At 41.0% G+C, this 25,338-nt stretch overlaps 1 protein-coding gene across 2 annotated transcripts in view; it reads left to right on the forward strand.

Annotated features, from left to right (window-relative positions):
* The window catches only part of PPM1L (protein phosphatase, Mg2+/Mn2+ dependent 1L), a 189,766-nt gene that overhangs the window by 131,785 nt on the left and 32,643 nt on the right, over nucleotides 1-25,338 (forward strand). For both annotated transcript variants that reach the window (XM_084639292.1, XM_084639291.1), the window contains exon 3: nucleotides 6,407-6,577. In XM_084639292.1, coding sequence (XP_084495418.1) covers nucleotides 6,407-6,577 — 171 coding nt within the window. The remainder of the gene's footprint in view (nucleotides 1-6,406; nucleotides 6,578-25,338) is intronic.

Genomic DNA, 25,338 nt, shown 5'->3' on the forward strand with positions numbered 1-25,338 from the left:
AGGCAAACACTGAGCTTCCGTCAGTTTCAAGACCGGTGTTCTGTAGAAGCCTAACACCATTCCTGATATATAGGCTCCCAGATGGTAGCACAAAGTGGTGCTGTTATACCACTGAGAAAGCCACTCCTTCCCCCACACCCTTCTCTTAATAAAAAAAGTGAAATGCCGCTGTTTCAGTAGAGCTTGGAAAAAATTAATTGTCCTATTCAGTTCAATGATGCACGAAGATATTTCTTTGCTCAATGACCATATTTCAATTGTTCTTATAATGTGTAGGAAATGTGATTTAATGAAATCAAAAGAATTTGAAAAATTCAGATTCCAGAATTGACTTTAGGAAAAACAGCCCTAAGACCTTTTTAGATTTTTTTTCATGGGGAATCATGTTTATCACAGTTAAATACTATTCTGTTCTATACCATGCTCATCGCCCATAACTGAGTGCCTTCTAGTCATGCATTAAGCAACGTCTATCACATGTTTTGTTATTTAATCATGTCCCCAGAGGGAGAAGTATGTGCAAAAGAGTGTCTTGTTTTGGTAGGGTGTGGGTTTTTCTTTATAAATAGGCCTGTTGCTATGTGTGTGTTAGAGAAGGTGAGATCAAAGAAATGTGCCTTACACTTGGAGCAGAAAAGGGTGAGATTTGTGAATGTCCTTAATTCCTATGTATTTCATTTCATCGTCTTGGACCACTGTGACAGTCTGTACTCCATGTTTACCCCTTTTATAGGACCATGATAAAGTTTGTACAAAGTATATCTTGTGAGGCATCATTTGAAAACTCATAATTTGCTGATCATTATTGTCCTGTAAAATATGTATGGTAACACTGTATGTAAAGTTATAAGATTCTACTGTATGATATTACTAAGACATGTTCCAAGTCTGGAGAGCAGTCACAAGCCAGTTCCCCAGAGACAAAAGGCTAGCTGATGCCTCAGCCAGGCATCAACAAAATCAAATGGACATAATGCACTGGTTAAGTGGCCATTCTTTGGCAGGAAAGAGGATGTGGGTGAAAATCTACATCTTGACAAAGAAACAGCGGGGGGTTCCCTTCCACACAGACTTTGTCTCCTGAGCCTCAGCTGGAAATGATTCTCAAAGAAGAGAAAGAACTATAGGAAGGGAGAGCAGATGCCCATGTTCTCTCCCTTTCTCTCTACTCATGATTAAGGCTAAGATTTAGTCATGGGTATTTTTAGTAAAAATAATGGACAGGTCACAGGTAGTAAACAAAAATTCACAGCCCGTGACCTGTCCATGACTTGTACCATATAACCCTGACTAAATCTTGGGTGCTCTGGAGGGAGGCTCTGGGGGCGCCAAGGGTGCTCTAGAGGGGGGCTCTGGGGGCACCAAGGGTGCTCTGGAGGTCAGGGCTCCAGGGATGCCGCTGGGGAATGGGGGCAGCCTGGGTGTGCTGCTGGTGCTGGAAGGGAGTGGCAGGAGGCAACTGGGGGGCACCGCACTGCTGGTGCTGGGGGAGGGTGAGACAGCAGCAGCATGCAGCCTTGGGCTGGTGCTGTGTGTGTGCCTGCGATCTGAGATTGCTGCTGGTGCTTGGAGAGAGGGCGGGGCAGCCCGAGACTGCTCCAGCAGCAGCTAGTGCAGCTGGCCCAAGGGCTGCCTGAGCAGCTCATGCGGCCCTTTGGTCAGTTGCACACCTCTCTGCAGAAGTGAGGGAGGTCCTGGAAAGCCTCCGAATCCGTGACCTCCATGACAGATTTGCAGCCTTTCTCATGATATCGACAGCACTTGAAAAACATAGGAAGCAACATTGGAGTGGGGGAGGGATCCTGACTGAAAGAAATTCATCCAGTAAGACTGTTGGAACATGTGGTGAGAGAGACTTTGCTTTGAATTCACTTAGCTTGTTAAGTTAGGCATTAGTTGCATTTTACTTTTATTTTCTTGTAACCAGTTCTGACCTTTATGCCTCATTACTTGTAATCGCTTAAAATCTATCTTTTTTTGTTAATAAACTTGTTTTATTGTTTTGTCTAAACCTGTGTTTGGATTGAAGTATTTGGGAAACTCCATTTGGGATAACAGGATTTGTGCATATTATTTTCTATTAATAAAATGAAAGGCTTTTTATGAGCTTGTATTGTGCTGGAGAGAGCTGGGCAGTACAAGATGCACATTTCTGGGGGAAAGTCTGGGCCTGGGAATTTGCTAGTGTTACTCTGCAGTGGAATTCAAGAGTGGCTGGCTTATAGCACTCATACAATATAACTGGGAGTAATTTACATGCTGGAGGCTGTGTGTGAGCAGACCAGGAGTGGTGGCTCTCACAGCAAAGCAGTGTAAAAGGTACCCCAGGTTGGAGGATTGAGGGGACACAGCTGTTCATCAGTCCAGATTGTACCTTGGGTAATGTCACAACCACCCCCAGAGAAATTCTGTCTCCTGCACAGATGAGCTCTACACTTACTGTTCCGGATCACAGTCTTTGTCCAAAAGCTTTAGACAGTCTTTTAGGTATCTGGGGCCCAGGACCTGGAATACTTGGAAGATGAGGACTGAAACCTTGAACTTGATTTGAAATTCTGTGGGAGGCCAGCATAGAGAGCAGAGGACAGGATTGATGTGTTTGCAGGAGCCTGTGTTGCTGAGATGATGTGCTACAACGTTCTGTACTAGTTGAAGTTTCCTAAGTGCTGAAGGCTTCATGCCAAGTTATATCACATTGCTGTAGTGCAGCCGAGAAGCGATGAAGGCAAGAATAACTGAGGTCAGGTCTTTATCTTTCAGGATGGGATGGAGTCTCCTATCCAACTGGAGATGGCCGAAAGTGTTACTCTTGGATGCTTTGAGAGCTCAGCGTCAGCTAGGAATCAAGAGTACTCTTAGATTATAGACTGAATTGATCAACTGTGAGTGTGTGCCTTCAAACAAAAGAGACTGCACAGTGGCTGCATGCTCTTCAGAATGCTTTCTTCTACCCACCAGTGTCACCTCTGTTTTGTTCAGGTTCAGCTATCTATGTGGTGAAGGATGGGTAGAGCTGTGTATCACCTACATATTCCTGGCACTTGAGTCCATGTCATCTGACCAGTTCACTTAGTGGTTGCATGTAGTTGTTGGTTTTGGTCTATTAAGACACTCTCTTAATTTATTAAATGGCAAATTCAGATCCACTGCAGGTGCTTTATAGTCCCATCAAAATAATTTTTTAGTCTGATCACAGTTGTACTTATTTTAGTTTTTGAAACCTGTAGAGATTATCTATCGGACGTCTTCATTATTTAATTTTTTTATATCTACCATAGATGTCATATGTAAAGGCTGCAAGATTTGCATATGTTTTTCTTCTTCTTTAAGAAAAATGTATTGTACATGAGAGATTCAACAGATTTTTTTCAACAGTGTTTCAGTTTCTACTTTAGTCTCCCCTTCAGATTTTGTTTTGAGGTCATCCTATAAGTAGTCTTTCATATGTGCATGTCATTGCTTGTTTAAATAACCAAGTGGTGTCTGTCTGCCTTTCTTGGCTTCAGAAGGTTAAAGAACAGTCTAATTGTTTTCCTGTTAAGTATAATACCTCAGTATGACAGTGGTTTCCTGAGATATGTTTGGAAATATAAATCACATAATTTTTTTCTGTATCTTTCAAAAAATATACCCAGTTTAAGAGTGAATGTTGAAGTATTATGTTATCTTCAAATTATGACATGTACTGAAATGGCTGATCTCAACTTGGCAAGTTTTGAAGGGGCTGTATAATCATCTTGATGAGAATTAGAAATGTACTATGTAATGGATATATGTTGTAAGGAGGGTTTTCTGGACAAAGTTCTGTTATTTGTATCCTTTATTTTAGAATTGTCTCAGTAGGATAATACAAAAATGTCCTTATAGAAAGCATAAACTATTTGCAAGGAAGAATTAAATGTAAATGCCTGAACTTGACACCAAGACAGGGAGAGGCTAATTACTTTATGGCGTATCTTTTGGCTTTCCAGTGCTGTGAGAAAATGACTATTAAAATCTAGCATTAAGTATGTTGTACTCATTTAGTGAGGTCTTTTACATTTTATGGAATAATGTTATTTGTTCTGTACTGCCAGGTTGCAGACAAATTGAACACAACTACAATGATATTTTAAGGTGCAATTTAATCACCAATTGACTTAGGGGTACTAACTATAAACCTGGGAAGCGTGTATGTGCAGAACTAAAGAGGTAACTTCTGATCAGTCTCGGGCCTGAAATAGTTCATTTTTTAAAATCTTTTTTGATCCTAGCAGGAAAGCCCAAGCACTCAGCAATGGCCTTTGCCACATCTTTCCTTTCCAGCCGTGTTGGTATGACAGGAGCAAAAATCACATGCCTAGAGAGGAGAAGGATTTTCTGTTTGAGTGGTGTTCATGAAAGGTTCCAGCACTGGAAAAGAGAAAGCTATCCTGTATTTCTCCACAGAAGACAGTATTAGAGCAACCTTCTCCCACACTGACTCAACAAAGTATCTCATCCTTCATCTGAAGGAGCCAGTTAAATTTTAGCTCATCCCCCCTAATTTGGTACAACTATGCCACCATGTGTTAATATGCTTCTTTCGGGCATTGGCTGGGCATAGTGTAATATTCTTTTATGTTTTTTGTTGTATAGTGTTCCTGGGTGCTTCTACTACCTTCTTTCCCAGAGCTAAGTGCATTTTAACAGTGGGAAAAGCAATTGCTTTGTATGATTTGAAGGGTGATTTAAGTTCACATAAGACGCTACTTACTCATTGTGTGATGTAATATTTTAAGTGTGTGTGCATGCACGTATATACATTAGCAAATTTAGCTATGGTTGTAAATGACTGGTCAAGCATGGGTAATTGTAACTGAATTACTGAAACCAAATGTTGCACCATAAACTTCCTGCTGATTAATTTAAATATGCCTCAACTAGGGATGAATCCAGTCACTTCAGTGTATCTCTAATTCACTACAATTCTCTAGGGGGCATAGTGATTCCATCAATGAATGTGTGTAACTCCCAGTTACACTAATGGAAGTGAAAAGTACATAGGAAAGTCTTATAATTAATTCCAACTTTATTGTATTCAGACTAGTCTTTGTGCAAGGTGTATCATTCAAATACAGTGTGTTCAGGCTCTGATTATGGCTGAGTCATAGGAGGTCCATGGTTAAGGTTGAAATTTGCCATTTATTGATTGATTTGATTTGATTGTATTACTGTAGCACCTAGGAGCTCCAGCCACATTATATTAGGTACTGTACAAACACACAAGAAAAAAAATTGGTCTAGGAACTAAATCTATGTGTATAGATAATATAGGCCACTAGCTTTTGGAAGGAGCATGCCAAATTACATGATTTAGAAATCCACATTAATACGGTGTGGCTCTGTGTCACCTGCTGGTGGCTAGAGTACATACAAAGATTTATGATTGCTGCTGCAGTCGTGCTGATAGACCCGGTTCTGTAGTTCAGGTAGTAGAGACTCATGCTTTTACTTCCCAAGTTCACTCCCTGCAGGTTACCCAAATAGTAGACGTTAAAAATTGTTATAATCTAATCCATGTTTGATGGCCCTTATAGGTGATTAGTTTGGTGGGTCCCAATTCCAGCCCCTGTGGGTATGTCTACACAGCAAAGAAAAATCTGTGGCTGGCCCATGCCAGCTGACTTGGGGTTGCGAGGCTCAGGCTACAGGGCTGTTTCATTGCTGTGTAGGTTTCTGGGCTTGGGCTGGAGCCCGAACTCTGGGCCCTCCCACCTCATTGGGTCCTTGAGCCCAGGCGCCAGCCCGAATCCAAAAGGAAACATAACAATGAATCAGCCCTGGAAGCCCTCGTTGACTGGCACGGGCCAGACATCGGTTCTTCTTTGGTGTGTAGACATGCCTTATGCTACAAACTCATCGTTGTGCTTTGCACAAGATTTTAAGTTCTTTGAATCAGAGACTGTCTCTCACTATGTATGTAGTGCCTAGCACCGTGAAATCCTGATCTCAGTTGGATTCTCAAGCCACAGCTGCTGTAGCAGGGACCAAAATAACATTACTCACAATAAATTTGTGAAAGTTAGCGACAGTAGTGTTCACTTTCACATTAGGAGTTTGCAGGGGGAGCTCAAAAATCAGAAGACAGACCAAAAACCATGATTTAATATTTAATATTAAAAACACCACAATTTTAGGGGCCTGATTCATGGTTTTGGCACTTTAGGGGGATGGCAGTGCTAAGTGTGAATGTTATCTTAAGTAATTTCCTTTTTTTAATAAAAAGTGTTTGCAGTGTGAAGAAATATATTGGAGGAACATTAACTCTTAAATTTAAAAAGAATTTGTGTATGGGGGGGAGGGTAGGAGGAATGTAGATAAAGCTGTCCAGAAGAAGTTGCACTAAGAGCTAATTGACGCATTTGGTTCTTTTCTGTATAGTCAGCAGCAGACTATGTGAAGTCCCGCCTGCCTGAAGTCCTGAAACAACATCTTCAAGACTATGAGAGAGACAAAGAAAACAGTGTGTTGTCTTACCAAACCATCCTGGAACAGCAAATTCTGTCAATTGACCGAGAAATGCTGGAAAAATTGACTGTATCCTATGATGAAGCAGGTATATTCACTTTTCTTTCTATGTTGCAACTAATGGAAAAAATGGGTCAGCTTTCCTTCAGTCTTGAAATTCCTTTAAGTTGCTAGTGGTTGTGTTGGAAAATTTAAACTTTGGCCTCAAAGTTATAAAGTGACTCAATAACACATTTCTTCTACTAAAATCAAGGAAATGCTCCAATTCAAGGGTTGAATACCACATAGCTGGAAGAACAGCTATTTTGCTAATGATGGTTTTGTCCTTTTTAACATACTGTTGGTGGTGGTTGATCTACTCTTACTTTTTTAATGTATCTCCAAATTTTGCTACCTTGTAGCGAAGTTCAAATCAGTCTACCTGTGCTGCCTTCTGCAGTAATAGTGCAATTGTTCCTGAACTGTAAGCCCCAAAATTGACATTGGTACTGTTGTTCTCTTATTATTATTATTATTAATAATAATTATTATTATATTTTATTTATTTTATATTACCAGAAATGTGCTAAGCATTTTCCTAAACAAAACAGAAAGGCGTGGATCCTGTCCTGAGGACAGCATAGTCTAAATTTTAGATGTGGCATGACAAGGGAGGGTAGCCAAGAGTAGAGAGGTGATGAGGTGACGGAAGACATGAGTTTATAGCAATACAATCGTATGGTTCTTCAGTTTTGGCATTTGCACATCTTGATAGTTCAAACAGGGTTTCTTTATTGTTTATTTTTTAATGTTTGTTATTATTTACTAGCTTCTTGTCTTAATCCAGTTGGTAAGGCACTCCATTTTCTAAGTCCTTGATGCAGTCTTCAAATATAACATTTCTCAAACTGGGGTCCGTGGACCCCTGGGCGTACCTGCAAGGCTACTCCAGAGGGTCCGCTGGGTCCACTGATCAACTCCTCCCCCTTCCTCCCAGTGCTTCCTGCACATCAGGGAATAGCTGTTCTGTGGCATGTGGGAGGTGCTGGGAGAGAGGGGGAGGAGTGGGGACAGGGCGCACTCAGGGGAGGGGTGGAAAGAGGCAGGAAAGAGGAGGGGCAGGGGTGGACCTTGAGTGAAGGCATGGAGTGGGGGTGGGGCCTGGGGCTGAGCTGGGGGGCGGGGCTTGGAGTCCACGAAAAAATTTAAATCAAAATGCGGGTCCTCAGGTTGCTAAAGTTTGAGAACTGCGGTTCTAATACATTCCCATCTTGGGAAACTGGGTACAGCATTTACATGCTGATACACAGAAGCTGACTTTCAAAAACAGCCATCAATGTGCACCACGTATCATGTACCAGGGAGCCCTACCATCTGGAACCCTAACCTTTACCCTCTGAAACCATAATTCTAGTCCGGGGAGTTGAGGTTATGTCCTGAGGATATTATCTGAGTTTAAAGGAATGTTTTATATCCAGTCCTCTTATCTCCCCGTTTTTCTTACCAGAACTATCTATTATCTTTTTTGTAAGCTATCCATCTTATTTAACTCCACTTGTTTCAACAGTTATTAACTGATATAGTTAGTCTGACATCATTAATGATGCTACTGCGCAAGCAAGGAATCAGATAAAAGGGGACCTTATTTGTTTCAGTATTAAAATAGTTGGGGGTGTGTATGTACATATCTACCGATACACAAATATTTTAAGAGCCTGATCCTAGAGTTGAATTTATAAGATGGACCCTTGCACCTGTGCAGAGCCCTGTTGATATCATTGGGACTCTGCCTGGATATAAGGATCTACTGATAATGATGCAGTTGCAGAAATAAGAACATTGTATGCATTTTTGTGTATATTACAATTTTGTGTTGCAGATTTTGTGTGAACTCATTTCATTCAACGTGTGTGTGTGTGTATGTTAAAAATATACCATATATTTCTACAAACCCAAATGTGTTTTGATGGCATCATTAGTAAATAATACATCATGTAAAAATAACATAACCTTAATAACTCTTTACTACTTCCATAATACTAATCAAGAATGTTTATGCAGAATAATTTAAATGCTAAACAAAATACATTAATGAAAACTGCTTTTATAGATGCCATTAAAATGCAGTCTGTTAGTCATTGAAGAAATAGCAAATTTCCTGAACATATTTTTCCTCCATCTTCATTTCAGTGAGGAAATGAATAGTTTGCACACTTTCACCAGGGTTGTGTACTACAATTTTTAATACCCGTTTTGTTTTTTAAAAAGCACAGATATAGAAGATTCACACAAAAATGTCCTTGCCTGCAGCAACTTGCCATCCTTTATGAACAAAGCTATTTAACATATATTCTATGTTGTTACTTTTGTATCACGTCAGTAAGCAAATACTGTTTAGGCTTTTCAGTTTTTTTAGCTGTCTTAGTTTAGATGGACATAATTGGGGAAATTAATTAGGATTATTTTATTTCCAGGGCTTCTTGAATATTTGGTCCTTGCCGCTACTGTAGGAGGTTTAATTAGTATATGAATTATTATAAATAAAATGTGGATGTCTTATATCAGGCTGCAGTAGGAATTTGGTGGTATTCACAAGTTCAGTGTTAACCAATAGCTAGTCACAGTTTTAGGGTTCTGTTATTCATATGTTCTTGATTCAACATTACCCTGCTTCTGCTGACTTTAATCCCTTTATTCTCCTCTACCAGATGTACTATCTATCTATTTCAACATAAATAATTTCATGTCCATATTATGACAGGGCTACCTAAACCCATTTGTTGGTATTTCTTCCATAGCCTGATAGAGTAGCCAGTGAAGCAATAGAACCACAAACTCAGGAGGTGCTAGCTGTCCAAAAACCTCTGCAATAAATGTTTTGTCACATAGGTAGTGATGAGGTGGTTCTAGCACATGATAATGCAGAAGAAATTTTTAGAGAAAACACATTAAAATAACCCCAGAAGTTATTGGAGAAGGACTCTTCATAGTGAGAGAGAATTCTTAATGAGCAGCTTCTGAACTTCCACCCCAATTCCTAGATTGTTTTCCTCTCTCCTTCCATTGTTGGTCCCTTGTCTGTCTAAAGTATATGGTTTCTGTTACCATAATGTGTGAGCAACACACATTCGCAACACCCCTGCAAGATTGGGAAAGTACTATTATTCCTCATTTTACAGATCGTATCTCTGTTCCTAAGTGACTTGCGCAAACTCACACAGGAACCCTGTGGCAGAGATCCAGGCAAGCGCCCCACTGGACCATCCTTCCTTTCAGAATCTAGTCCTCTTATGTCTAGTCTCTCACAAAAAAGAATAGTTGGGAAGAAGTGGCTACATCTGTCAACAGCACCAGACTAGATTAGAAGATAATAGAAAATTTGAAGAACATAGTCCTGACTTTCTAACTGTAAATCTTTTTAGAATAATTTCTAAACCCCTCTTTCCCATATGTTAGAGGAGACCCTTACCATAACCAACAGAGATCTGAACTCTTGAATCCCAACTGGAACAGAATTTCAGGGGAAGGAGGGAAGGAATCATTAATCTTTTAATTTCATCCGTCCTGTGGAAAGATTAGCATGAATGCTAAATGTAGAGATTGAAACACGTTTTTCCCCAGTATTTAAATGTAGGCCTTACCACCATCGACCCAATTCTTGGCAGGTGTCAGCCAATTCATCTTTTCATTTTGCAGAGCTCATTGTTTGCTCATATGAACAAAGAAGGGTGTAGTTGGTGCAAACAAATGCCAGATGCATTTGTAGAGGCATTGTGAAAACGTCACACAACGTTTTTGGTAAATTCGAGAAACGTTGATTACATCGCAATAAGAAACTTGAATGGCTCCTAGCTTTTCTAGTTTTTCCTTCACCATCCATCATGCGTTAGTTCAGATATTTGTAACTTCTTTTTGCATGCACATCAGTGTACTGGGATGTAATTTACTGGAAAATATGCTAACTCCATATAGGCATGTCCATAATTGATTTTGACCCAGTAATAATCTTCCTGAATAATCTCCTAATTACTATCATCCGAGGTTCTCTTCCTTAAATCAGCTTTGGAAAACCAAATACGCAGTAGTGTCACATTTGAATTATTTTTCTTACAATGTTGTACTTACGCTTTAGTAGCCAGATTTATTTACTTTATCTGCTTTGTTTATACTCTTGCCTACTGATTCTTTTTAACTACTTTGATCTCAGAAACTCTCAATTACCATACCATTTGCAGATTATACATACTGTGTACTAAAAAGATATTTAGGTTCTTGAAGAGCAAAGTACTTAACATGAACAGCAAAGGATTTAATTTTTTTTAATTGTGCCTTTAATTCTGCTTTTGTTCTATTTTAAAAATATCTGAAAGGCCAAGTTTGGTCTTCCCTGGTGTCTCTGGACAAGCTTGGATATCTCAGGATGTGTATTATGAGGTCTTAACAGGGACTTCCATTATCCAAAATGTTAATTACTTGTTGATATTAAACGGTTTATAGGATTGGTATCTTTGTTTTTTGTTATAGTCATCTATTTTTAGTCACTTTGATTCATAGAGATTTGTTAGGAAGAAAAAAGTAGTTGAGAAAACTGACAATTCTTGTTGAATGGATGAGAAAGAAAACATTATTTTCCTTTATTGAAAAATACATGTTTGTGCAATGGAAACCACTCGGTGCAAATATTTGGGGATTTAAATGCTGAAATGAAGCAATTGTGCAGAGTAACTATAAACATAATTAAATTAGAAAAGTCTCTCAACATATAATACATTTTAAAAATAATACCTAGAGGAACATAATGTAAACCAAGAGCCAATATTTAGAACCGTAATCAGGAAGAAATACCTCTAATTGTAAAAACGTTGAGCTGGAGCTGGCTTAGCATTCTAATCAAGTCACTTGTTTACTACAAAAGAAGTAAATGATGCTACCTGTTCCTGAAGTGAGGTCTGATTACAAGTACAGTACAAAATGTGTATACTTAAAAATAATTGCTGCAGTTGTTCACAATTCCAAGTCCTTCAGCTATTCAGTGACACTGCAATTGTATTGGAAGCATCACCTTCTCCCATTGTGTATAAAAAAACCAACTGCAGTATTTTTGCCAGACACCTTTTAACGTAATAAGAAGGTCAAACCATTTCCAGTATATATGGAATGCAGGAACGGGACGACAAAAAACACAGTAATTTAAAATAGAACTGTTATAATGTCACTTAAAAGCACACTTTTACACCAGCAGGAGAGTATGCTGGATGTCAGCAAAATGTATCTTGTGGCTGACGCTTCAGTGCTTAACATCTGTAATCACAAGCAGCTGGGGTTCTGTTAAGTGTCAGCCAGAGATATTGAAAAGTTACAAAATATGAAGTACCTGATACACTGAAACTTCATTTTGGAAATTGGCTTTAACAAGGCTTTACCCTTAATGGTATTGCACTCATACAAAGACAAAAAGGTAGATAAGCATCTAAATTATTACTTTATGTGGAGTAAGTAAATGTTGGTCGTCGTTCTTATGTTGAGAGCAATTTTATCAGCCATCTCTGAGGTTAAACTGGACTAATGTGGAGCTTCTGCCTGCTGCTCAGAAGCAAGTACATTTCAGGCTCCACTTCCCTTTACAATATCCAGTAAACTCCTTGGAGGAGAAGTACATGGATAGCTGCACTCTGATGGCATAGTTATAGATGTCTTAAAATAACCCTCAGATAGATGGTTTTAAATATCTGTTTATATTAACTATTACTTCCCTCCTATGACTTCCAATATTTTGCTCCTTGCAGAATTCAAATCTTTTTAAACAACAAATTGTTAAATGCTAAGTACAACTGTATTTGGGAAAGATCCTGCTAAGGTTTATCGTACAATTTTGCTTGTTAATTTTGCCATTTTGCCATAGCATGCTATATTAATAATTTGCAGCTTCAGCGGAGTCAACGTTCCTAATGCCTCTCCTTGTAAATCTTTCCCTGTAGAAAATCAGTACATTAAAGCCAGCATATAAAATGAGATCATCTAAAAATAGTCATATAGTCATATGTTGACAAGCTTTTTTAGTGAAGTTTAACTAAGAAAGCTTCACAAAATGAAACCAGGCCAAATGTGACAGATGCGTTCAAATCCTCTCATAATCTTTAAAACCCTTAGTGTAAAAAATGGTATTCTTGACTAGCTAGAGTTTAGTTAATTTTGTTCAAGGGTACCGTTTTCCTTTGGAGCCTTATTGAATGATGATCCTCTTTCTTATATTTACTACATTTATAAATGTCTGGGACAGTTAATATCTAGTCTGTACAAATAAAAGATTAGGATATTTCAAAGACATCACGGCACTGAATTTTTGAGTATATTTTCAGAAACTAGTCAAAGACCAATAGGGGATTCTTGTAATATCCCCCCTCCGCCCGCCCAAGCCTATGATGTTAGCTTAAAAAAAACTGATGACCTGTACCCTGAAGGCTTTTGGAACTTCAGTATGTTGTCTATCATTCTATGGCACTCCAGATACTCAATATCTCCCTGCCATCAAGTGACAACAGAAAACATTGAAACTTAGGTGATGTAATTACCCCCTACAAAATGTGCCAGCCAGACCAGATCTCACTCATGGTTTTTAAATCTCTGGTAGGTAAAAGGCATCTCTGTAGCAAGCACTTTGGAATAGGATCACTTGAGGTCTGAGGGAGCTGGCAATCTTAAAGCCTGATGGCTGCTAGTGGGCATGTATGCTCTGCGCTTTCAAAGATAATTGGAAATATTATAACTGTTTGAGGCAATAGCTAGATTGTTAGTGTGCTGAGGCAGCTGGTTATTTTTATAGTCATTGATGGCTTCACTGTTACCTTGTCTGCCCCATTCCTCCCTCCCCATTTGTTTGGGTTATCCACCTATTTCATCATATGCCAAGATTTTAAGTACTTTTTCTATTATATGTTTGAACAGTGTTTAGCACACAGGGGTCCTGATCACTGATTGGGACGGTGAGGTGCTACCACAAAACAAATAATAATAAGGCTGAGTTACCTCTCAGTCCACACACCTAGCACATTACCGCAGAAAGGTGATTGCTGCATCTCCACATTTCTACAAACCACTTTCTGCGTGTTTATCTGAACTGATACCCTATCTGAGGTAACTTTATCTTATTTCAGCTGCTGACACTGTTAGCCTGCAAGCCAGCTGCTCTCCTACACAGAGTTCTTTGCTTTGAAAATTATGCTTTTTAGTCTATTTGCTCACCTTTTTCCTTTCTAATCCCCTTTCAATATGGCTAGCTAAATGAAACCAGTCACATCTGAGATTTATTTTCTCACTGAGCATTTGTACACTAGCAACTCAGGTCCCTAGCTGTCCAAAAACTCTGATCTTAGGAACAAAAGTTACTTTCAACTGAGGAACAACACAGGATGTGTCTATGCTGCAATCAGATCTATGACTGCAGCATGTGCAGGCATACCCTAGCTAGCTTTGATCTAGCTAGCTCAAATAACAGTAGCAGTGAAGCCTTGGCAGCACGGCCTGTACAAGCACCCCCAAGGATCCTGGGTATGTCCTTGAGTGGCTAGCCCGTGTTGACACCTTTACTGCTACTGTAAATGGAGGTAGCTAGATTAAAGCCGGCCCATACTATATCTACATGTGCTGCAGTCACACTTCTGATTGCAATGGAGACGTACCCTCAGCCATTAGTATCGTAGTATGTCTTACACTACCTGTATATGAAATGGGGCTCTTCACACCATGGCTAATTCGGTCTCATCAGTGCATTCTCTCCGCATTAAGAGTCACACAACGCCTCAAAGCGTCGTCGTCTCTCCCCAATCCATGCAGGATTAGATGATGAATTGCCCTTGTCAGGTGGATTCTCCTTACCCAACCCGGTGCTGGTTAAGCTGCATACCTTATGTAAGATTGTTTTAGGACTCAACATTCTATAAACTACATTCAAGCCCAAATTTAGAATTACTGGATTTCCCTCAGACTTTAGGATTGGAGACTGATGGCAGTCTGCCTGGATCCAGGGGCATGCACAGGGATTTAAATGTGACTGCTTTTGGAAGGGCACCTTAAACACCAGATCCCCCCACCTATGGCCCCCGGACCCCACTGCCTCCCCCACCCATTGTCCTGAGCTCCCTTCTCTGTACCTCAGGTGGGCTCCAAACATTTCCAGAGGCTGCAGATGAGGAAGGCAGGCTTCCCCGTGCCCCCCCTGGCAGAGCTGTGCAGCCAGCCCGGCCTCCCTGCTCCAGGCTCCCTCCAGTGGGGCTCGGCGGGAGTGCTAGCTGCAGTGCCTTTCCCAGGAGCGTTCAGTGGCGCTCAGCCTAACTGCCACCCTGGAAGAAAGAGAGGAGGACAGGCTCAGGGATACCAATCCTGGCAGGGGGGCCTGGGGAGAAGCTAGAGACAGTGGCGGAGATTATTATTGGGGTGGTAGGGGGCATGCCCCTGCCTGGATCCAAGGCCTTGGGTCCTTGAGAAGCCACCACATTCTGACTGAAATACAGAGAGGCAAAAACATCAAAGAGTAAATGTCTGTCTCACAAAAAGAGACCCTGGTAATGTGGTTGCTCTTTGAAGAGGGTCTGGGGCCTGGCAGTGTGGCTAGCCCTCTTCCATTTACAGAGCTCCAGTGCGGTCAGATCAATCTGGTTCCGCTCGGACAAATTGACTGTAGTAACTTATGCAAACAAGGAGAAAAATTGAAGTAGGGGCATGAAAATGAAAGTATGAGGTGTATTTATTTTTGTGTTGTATGCAACATCTGTGACTGCTGGTAGCAAATATCTCCGATGGCTGGAGATGGGACAGTAGATGGGGAGGTCTCCGAGTTACTACAGAAACAGTGGAGCACCCACAGAGACAGCACCCGAAGAAGAATTCTTTCCCAAGTGTCTGTCTGGTGGGTCTCACTGACATGTTCAGGGTCTAAGTCATTGCCATATTTGGGGTGGGAAGGAATTTTCCCCCAGGTCAGATTGGCAGAGACCCTGGGTTTTTCACCTTCATCTGCAGTGTGGGGCATGGGTCACTTGCTGGTTTAAACTAAAGTAAATGGGGGATTCTCTGTAACTTGAAGTCTTTAAATCTTGATTTGAGGGCTTCAGTAACTCAGCCAGCGGTTACGGGTCTATTACAGGAGTAACCAGGTGAAGTTCTGGGGCCTGCGATGTGCAGAAGCTCAGACTAGATAATCACAATGATCCCTTCTGACCTTAGTCTATGGATGTATGAATAAGGCCTGAAAGTTTTTTATTTGTAATAAAGTTGGGAGGTTTTCTGCTTGCTTTTTCTCTCTTTAATATAAGGGATCTAAATGTTGATCTTCTCTGCTTGAGGCCCTGAAGGTGGGGTCAGAATCTTGATACACGTAACTTGTGAACCCTACAATTTAACTGAAGGAGTGGAATTGCTGAACGAGTAACAGGCATCAAAATTAAGGGACGTTAAGGGAACCAAAAAGATTGAGTCTGACTTGTAACCCTTTCACCTCTCAAACGCAAAGCTTTCAGGTGGTTGTGATTCTGTAACTTCGCTAGTTCTCCAGTCTCTATAATCTTTCAAGGGAGAGAAGACTTGAATGTTTTATGGGTTAAAAACAAACAAAAAACAAAACAAAAAACCCCAAGCAACGTATTTTTTTTTTCTTTTGATAAAAACCTGGAGGGTGTCGTTCCACATAGTGGTGCCCAAGCTTTCCCCGTTGCGCCCCTCCTTACCCGTAATTGAGTCTGTTTGCACCTCCCCTCCTTCGCTACTGCGCAGTTGGTTCAGCAGAGGCGCTTGGGCTGAAGACGGAGCTTGGGGCCGAACTGGGGCTGGGGGAGGAGCTGGTGCTAGAGGCAGGAGATGGAGTGGAGCCGGGCTGGGAGCAATGTGGGGCTGGGTGCTGCCCTCTCCCTGTGGGGACCGACCTGAGCCCTGCCACACATGCCCCCCAAACATTCCTCTGCACTCTGTGAGGTGGGGTGTCAGACTTTGGGGATCACTGTTTTACATCATAAAGAAGCAAACTTTTACACATAATGAAAAAGCACAAGCCCAATTTTTTCCACTGTTTCAGGTTACTTTTAATTAACTGGTGAGGTGTCTGGCTTCAGAAATAACACTTGTGGATGCGTGCAGAGCACGTTGTTTAGCACCGCTTATCTTATTTCAGGCAGTGGTGGTATAGGAAGATGTCAATTTGCTGGAAATTCCAGATCGGAAGAAAGAATTCCCACTCCAGGCTTTTGATAGAAAGCCATCCATCTGTGGTTTGGAGATCCTTTGTTGCCTGGTGACTGATTTGGACAATGATGCCTGGAGAGCTCTAGTGAACTATGAAGTGGGGTGTGGAAAACTTGCTCTGCCTAGAAACTTGAGAGACCATTTAGAATTAGAGTTCCTTCTGTATGAGAAGTTCTTCTGCAGCAGAATGGACAAAAATTTGTGCCAGTATAAACAGAATGCTGAAGTAGGATGTAGCAGCATAGAAACACCACTGGATATGCCTTTGTAACACTCTGCCTTCCCTTCCTTCCACCCTGAGCAGTGGTACTCCACTGCACTGCGGTATTGAAGGACTTTGCCACTGCTTAGGACTTCATACTGTCATGCAGCAGACTTAAAATCTAGGCTGCCTCCGAAAACATTTTAATGCTAGTGCCAGTACGTGAAAAAGCACACTGCAAGATATATACACGTATATGGTTGTGCTGCCCATCTGTAGGGATTACTCTGCTTGCACTCATGATCCCTGTTTTATGTGCATGCAGCATTTCATGCCAAGTTAAATCGTTGGTTGCATGTTTGTCCCCCACCCCCCATTTGGAATCCATCTTGGATTGCACATGGATGGGGAAAGAAGAGAGGTAGAGGGTGCAGGAAAAATGGAGGTTCCTTCAAAGTCCACATTACAGCACATAACATAACATCCCCCATCAAAGTTGAGAGACTGGCCCTAAACAGGGAAAGCCACACCCCTTATGCTGTAATATCTCCCATAACATCAACATATAATTGGTGGCCCCCATATAGAATGTGGGGTAAACAATGAGGTGGCAAAATTTGCAAATGATACAAACCTACACAAGATAATTAAGTCCAAAGCAGACCGTGAAGAGTTACAACGGTGTCATTGGTGGTCCACCAGTTCCTTGGTGTCAACATCTGGCAGCATATTAGTAGGCAGATTTCTTCGATGGCATCTCTCCTCAGGTGCTGTGAAAGCACAGTGGAAATGTAGCCAGGCGCATGCAATGTGGGGGTTAAACACTATAGAAACTGGAAGGTGCTTTTGGTGCAGAAGAAGGGAGTAGATTGGGGGCAGGCAAACCTTTTGGTTTGAGGGCAGCATTGGGTTTTGGAAATTGTATGGAGGGCTGGTTAGAGGAGGCTGTGCCTCTTATCCTCCCACCGCTTCTCACCCCCTGACGTGCCCCCCCCCCAGGACTCCTGCCCCATCCAACCCCCCCTGTTCCCTGATGGCCCCCCCATTCCATGCCCCATTCCCCCCCTGCCACTCCCTGACCGCACCCGGAACCCCCACCCCTGCCTCATCCAACCCCTCCTCTTATTCCTGACTGCCCTCCGGGACCCCTGCCCCATCCAACCACCCCTTCTCCCTGACTGCCCCTGGAACCCGTGCCCCTGACTGCCCCCCGCTGCCCCGTCCAACCCCCCCTCTCCTTCCTGACTCCCCCGCCCCCGGGACCCCTTCCCCATCCAACCACCCCTTCTCCCTGTCCACTGACTGCCCCCTGCTCCCCCATCCAACCCCCCTCTTTCCCTGACTGCCCTCCCGGGACCCCTGCCCCCATTCAACACCCCTGTTCCCTGCTCTCTGACTGCCCAAACACCTATCCACACCCCCGCCCGCAACCACCCCCCGAACTCCCCTGTCCTCTATCCAACCCGCCCTCTCCCTGCCTCCTTACCACGCTGCCTGGAGCACTGGTGGCTGACGGCCCTACAGCCACACCGCCCAGCCGGAGCCAGCCATGCAGCTGTGCAGCACAGAGCACCAGGTCAGGCCAGGCTCTGCAGCTGCGCTGCCCCAGGAGCTTGCAGCCCCGCCGCCCTGAGCATTGCACTGGCAGTGCAGTGAGCTGAGGCTGCAGGGGAGGGGCCGGGCCAGGAGCTCAGGGGCCGGGCAGGAGGGTCCCACAGGCTGGATGTGGCCCATGGGCTGTAGTTTCCCCACCTCTGGAGTAGGTAGAGGGTAAGAAAATATGGTCCATATAGAATTGCGGGAAGGCATTGGAGGACTCTCAGAACTTGTGCTTCATTAGCCTCTGTCCTCAGTGGAAAGTAGGCAGGTTACCAGCCTGGGTTAAAGTGGAACCTGGGCTCAAAGCTATATGACCTGCCTGGCCAGCTAGCCCAGGTTTAAATCACCACTGAACCCATGTCAGATGTCTTTGTGTGTGGACAGTAGGAGGGTTGGAGACACCTGGGTAAGAGTCTGGGTTACTTCTTTAGTGAAGACGTTGCACCCCATAATGCTTTATAGAAATATGCTTATGAATGTAAATATGACCTAAGTGGAATATGTTTTATGCTACATATGTCCTGTAACATATCTTTGCAAAGGTTATGTTCTACAGAATGTATTCATCCTATTTGTATACATGTATCATTTTTATATCTGAAGTTATGAGCGTTTGCTCTGTGCTTGTATTTAAAGTGTTTGCTGTAGGAAGCACCTAAGGCAAATCTGGTCAACATAGTGTGAAGGGGTTATTCAAGTAATTGGGAGTACTTGGCTAACAGAGGACCTTGACAGATGCCAATCCACATCTGAGCTTGCCTGGGAATGTTCAAACTAGCATGTGGACACTGGCGTCAGCCTGTAAAGAACTGAGTCATGCATGGACATGTGACTTGCCCATGTGACTCCAGAACTCCATCTTGTAGCTGTAATTCTACACCGGGGGAGAGAGGAGTTTCCACGCACAAGAGAGACTATATTTCCCCTGGGAAACCTCTCCATTTTGTCTTCAGCTGGCTCAAGAGATAGCCTCGCCACCCCAAATAGAGGCCTTGAAGAAACTGGAACAAAGGACAGTAACTACAGGGGTGTGAGTGACTGCTGGACCCAGACCTAGAAGGAGGATAGTCTGTCAAAGAAGTTTATTGGAACATCTCTGAGGGTGAGATTTAGCTGCATTTAGTTTCCTACTGTATTAGGCTTAGACTTGCGTGTTTTATTTTATTTTATTTGGTAATTTACTTTGTTCTGTCAATACTTGGAACCACTTAAATCCTACTTTTTGTATTTAATAAAATCACTTTTTACTTATTAATTAACACAGAGTAAGTATTAATACCGGGGGGGGGGGGCAAACAGCTGTGTGTATCTCTCTATCAGTGTTATAGATGGCGAACAATTTGAGTTTACCCTGTATAAGTTTTATACAGAGTTGTCAAGGTTCCTTGCCCACTCTGAACTCTAGGGTACAGATGTGGGGACCTGCATGAAAGACCCCCTAAGCTTATTTTTACCAGCTTAGGTTAAAACTTCCCCAAGGTACAAACTGTTTTACCTTTTGTCCCTGGACCTTATGTTGGACCTTATGCTGCCATCACCAAAGTGTCTAACAAAAACAACAGGGAAAATACCCACTTGGAAACGTCCCCCCCACAAAATATCCCCCCAAGCACTACACCCCCTTTCCTGGGGAAGGCTTGATAAAAATCCCAATTTGCATAGGTGAACACAGACCCAAGCCCTTGGATCTTAAGAACAATGAAAAAGCAATCAGGTTCTTAAAAGAGAATTTTAATTAAAGAAAAAGAAAAACCTCTGAAAATCAGGAAGGGAAATACCTTACAGAGTAGTCAGATTCAAAACATAGAGAATCCCTCTAGGCAAAACCTTAAGTCACAAAAAGACACAAAAACAGGAATATCCATCCCATTCAGCACAATTTATTTTATCAACCATTTAAACAAAACAGAATCTAACGCATATCTAGCTAGATTGCTTACTAACTCTTTCCAGGAGGTCTGACCTGCATCCCTGCTCTGGTCCAGGCAAAAGCATCACACAGACAGAGAGAACCCTTTGTTCCCTCCCACCCACTTTGAAAGTATCTTATCTCCTCATTGGTCATTTTGGTCAGGTGCCAACGAGGTTGTCTTAGCTTCTTAACCCTTTACAGGTGAAAGGGTTTTTCCTTTGGACAGGAGGGATTTAAAGGTGTTTACCCTTCCCTTTATATTTATGACAAGAGTAAAACTGATTTATTCAGGGTTTGGACCCCACTGGGAGCGGGAGACCGGAGCACTTCTTAAGCTGTTTTCAGTTAAGCCTGCAGTTGTGGGAGACGTGGTTCAGACTTGGATCTGTGTTTGCAGCAGGAAAGCGTGTCTGGCTCAAACAAGGCAAGGTACTGAAGTCCCAATCTGGCAGGGAAAACGGGCTCAGAGGTAGTGTAGGCATATGAGGTGCCCACAGTCCCAAAGGGGTTTCTGTGATCCAACCGGTCACAGATGTATCCATAGTTGGGAGATCAAGATGTGCCAGAAACAAGCCTAGATAACCACTTAAAGGTGTTATACTCTTAATCCTCTCTTTTCTGTGTCTTTCCCACATCCTTTGTTCTTCTCATTGCACAATGTCCAATGTTAGACCCTGCCTAAAGAGTTTACAATCAATCTTTTCTGTTTGTTTTTTAAACAGACTACTTTGGCTACTGAATAAATAATTCTTAAATGCCTACCTACTGTAAAACCCCATTTATATGCTAATAAGTTTTATTTGGTTAGGAGTTAATGCAAGTGATCTTTCACTTAAGTGTCTTTAAGATAGCAGAAGAGCATGACAGTTATTTACAGAGGCCCTCAATTAAATTAGCTGCATTCTGATGTATGATTGTGCTACTGATATTTGTTAGTCCTTCATAAAACCTGATTGCCAGAGCCTATGGATAATGCACTTGTAGTAAAAACAGTTTGTCAAATGTAATCTCCAGTCCTGAAGGGGATTTTCGAACAGATGTGTCCTGTTAATGTTAGTGCTGACTGAGCAATCAGATGTTCACAGCATCTATAAACTAGTTGTTATTTATACTTCCCTTGATGGATTTGCTAATTAAATCCCTTAAATTGATTTTAGTACCTACCAGCTGAGACTTTTCTCACAGCTGATGTTTATTAAGGTAGATAGCCCAGAAAATCCAGGTTCATTTTTTGTTTCAGATTAAATATTTTGTGCCTGATTCTCCACTAACTCACAATAGTGTGAATTAAGAGTAACTCCTTGGAACTCAGAGTTACACTGGTATAAACCTGATGCAAATGAGAGAACAAGATCCTTCTTATGTTTTCAACCAATTTTCCCTATTCCACTGACTGCTAGTCTGTTTAATTTTCAGTCTTGATTTGATTGCCGGTCTAGTTACTTCAGCTAACTAAAATCAGTTAAACATGTTCTATGTATTATTCCAGCCAGTTACTATAAGTCATAGAACTCTAATTCAGTTTTTAGCCTTTGGCACAAGTGACCTGTGGTTGTGTCCAGCCTCCCTGTTCATATAGCTTTATAGCTAAAATCATTTGAAAAGGATATCAAGTTGTCCGTTAGCCTGTTTGCAAGAGGACAGAGCAAATATTGGAATACTGAAGGTCAGGGCTGGCTCTAGGCTATTTTTGCTGTTCTGGAAAATTTATGCACTTCACAGCAAAACTCACAATCACTAAGCATTTTGCTGCCCTTATACTGTGCAAGGCAGTCTGTTCTGCTTAAAATGTAGACCCTGATTCTGCTGCAGGTCATTGTCTAATTTACTTTTTCAAAGCAAATTAGTGTCACAAATATAAATCTTGAAATATTGTTGGCTTTGAGGTTATAGCATCTACCATTTGTCTGAAAACACTAAAATCTGCAGGTTGTTTTACTTTTACGTTTGGGTTTGGGTTATTTCCATACTTGAATATAGTATTTGGTTTAATGAAATTCTTTAGTTTGTTGGCTGTTTGGTGATATTGCTGTAGCTTTGTACCATGTGCCAGAGCTTTGATTTTTTTTATTTGATGTCTCATATCCATACATGACTGTATTTCTATTTCATGTCTGCATTAAAGCTTAGCAGCTGATAGTCTTCTTGTTGAATCCCAGTTAATATGTTGCCTGAGAAATATTCAACGATGTTTTCATTGATGATTTGAATGGAGAAGATAAAATGTTTCTAAATTACTTGTGAGATCTGGTTTAGTGACCAACCTAATGCCTGAAGAATATGGAATGAATTCCTACCTGTCCTTATTTTGTGTGTATGTGTGTGTTAAATCAAACATTCATCTTAAACAGCAATTGTCTTCTCTAGCGGCAGTGTATGGAAAACACTAACAGTGCTAAACTTTTGACAGTGATGCAGTTCCTAGTGGATCAATAGACACAATGAACCTACCATGGTACATCAGCCTTATGAAGGTATTTAATTGAGTCTGGGATCTCTCTCAACAGAAGTCATTGACTACTATCTTCCTGTATGACCTTCATTAGTTTATGCTTTTTCCTTTAAATTCTGTCCATTCTTCCCTATAGTTAAGTTGCTATGATTCTCACTGAATCACCCTATTTTTTTCATTCTATTCTGTATAGGTTTTTATATCCTACTTATCACTGTAGTATTTGAGTGCCTTCTGGTCGTCCTTTAAGGCACATGACTAACATCTGTCACACGTTGTTTGTTCTCTCACCCTCTCTCCAGAGGGAGAAGCTTGTGCAGTGGAGCATCATGTTTTTGAAGTGTTTTTTTTGTACGGGAAAAAATATATACCCCTGATTTTATGTGTTTATGTCAGAAAAGGCAAGGTCAAAGAAACATGCCTTGCAATTGAAGCAAAAGGTGGTGAAGTTTGTTGTGGTCCTGAGTTACTGGGGGAGTTCATCCCACAGTCAGACTGCCTCCAGAGAAGGTTTGTGCCTTGCATAGACAAGCTTTACTTCTATTGTTGAGAATTCCTTTGTGCCAGAGGAGAGTACTTGTCAATTATGACCTTCTTCTCGGATCTTTAAACAATCTTTTAGATATCCTGTGACTGGGCCATGGGGCGCTTTGAAGATAAGGATTGAGACCTTGGACTTGATTTGAGATTCTATGGGAAGCTAGTCTAGAAGGCAAATTTGATATGTTTGCAGTAGCCTGTGTTGCTGAGGAGATGCACTAAATACCTTACAGCCTTATACTGTACATTTTATTCAAACCCCATTTGAGTCTAGAGAGAGAGAATATTTTCCTGTGATTGATGGGTAATTAGCTCATTTGATTCCTCTACTATGTTCTGTTTTGACCCAATACAAATGCATCAACTCTGTTCTATCAAGACTTTGAGAATATTCAGTACAGTTGCCAAACTAAAATGAAATTCACTTAGCATAGTGACTTGAGTTAAAATTACAAAGATACTTTATAAGAGTGACTCCAGATCAAAATAGATAAATAACATGCAATTGCCCTTAAACTTTAGCTCTGCACTTTAGTGTAAGAATTGGAGAAAACACATTCAAGAACAGACTGAGAAAAATCAATTTAATTTCTAGTTGAAAGTAACAACTATAACTAGAAGTTAGATAGAAATGGTGATTTTTAGTTCATAGATCACAATATAGCTGACTTTTGAACAAGAAAATACTAAATACAAATCCTTTCATTTATTTTATTTTTATGTTCCTTTGTGTATCATTTTATAAAACCATTTGTTTTCTGATTAATACAAAAGCCTATTTGCATAATTGTAATTACACAATGTACTCTGCATATTTTATACATTATTAACAAAGTAATTGACGAGGAAAGAATATTCCAATTTTTGTATTAAATCCCATTCGCAAAATTTATCATTTTGTTTCTAGAGAGCATTCTGGTAGGATCATAGTGATGTAACACATTTTTTGCTGTAAACCAATTATACAGCTATTGTTTCAACTTATCAATTAAGATTTTAAACTTCAGCCAAGACCAGGAGAATTTCTGAATAAAATTTTAATTAGTTTAGTACTTTTTAACATATAATAGGAAAACCTCAGTAGCTTTGTGGTTCAAGGCACTTTTTTGCATGCTACACAGTTACTTTGTTTGTTGCATAGCATATTACAGGTTTCTTGTTTATAATATTGGCTGTTTGGTTTGTGGTGTTTTGTAGAAGGAATATTTTAAGTCACATGGAAAGTAGTTATTGCCCATGCACATTAGCTGTTTATCTCTTTAAAAATAATATATTAGAAACCTTGGGAACTTATTTTGTCATATGGTATGCAGAGTAGATACATATGAAACTAAGATGGTTTTGTGTTAAGTGTACTGTGGTCTGAAAGCTCTTTGAAACTATTAATATCACAATGTAAAAAGTGGAATTTATGACGGTGGTATAAAATTTCAGCCTTGCAAAAGTGTCTTGAAAATGTATTAGTGCAAGCACAAAATCTACTCTCTGTCTGACCTTAATGATTGATAATGAATAAACTAGTGACATTTTAGTCACCCATCAAAAGAAGAAAAAATCCTCAACATAGACAATTTTTTTTTGAAAAGCTGCAGTTCCTACAGAGTGCCTTCCTAAAGCCATTCACAAATATGAATGAATTTAGGTTCGTATCACCCTGCAAAGTAGGCATTATCTCACTCTTTTGGATGGGGAAACTGAGGCATAGAGCGGCTAAGTGACTTTCCCACATTCACACAACATCTATGAGAAGGCCAAAATGGAATCCAGGTCTCCTGGTCCTCTGCTTTAACCATTTGAACATGCTTTGTCCATTCACAAATTACATTAAGTCCCAGTCTGTTTTAAAGTAACACTGAGAACTTGATTAAGCCTACCATTGCAATGCTATTTGATAGTTTAGGTTCAGACTCTGTCCTTAATAACTGTGTGAGT

This window comes from Lepidochelys olivacea (genome assembly GCF_965140295.1).
Source record: "Lepidochelys olivacea isolate rLepOli2 genome assembly, chromosome: 9".
NCBI lineage: Eukaryota > Metazoa > Chordata > Testudines > Cheloniidae > Lepidochelys > Lepidochelys olivacea.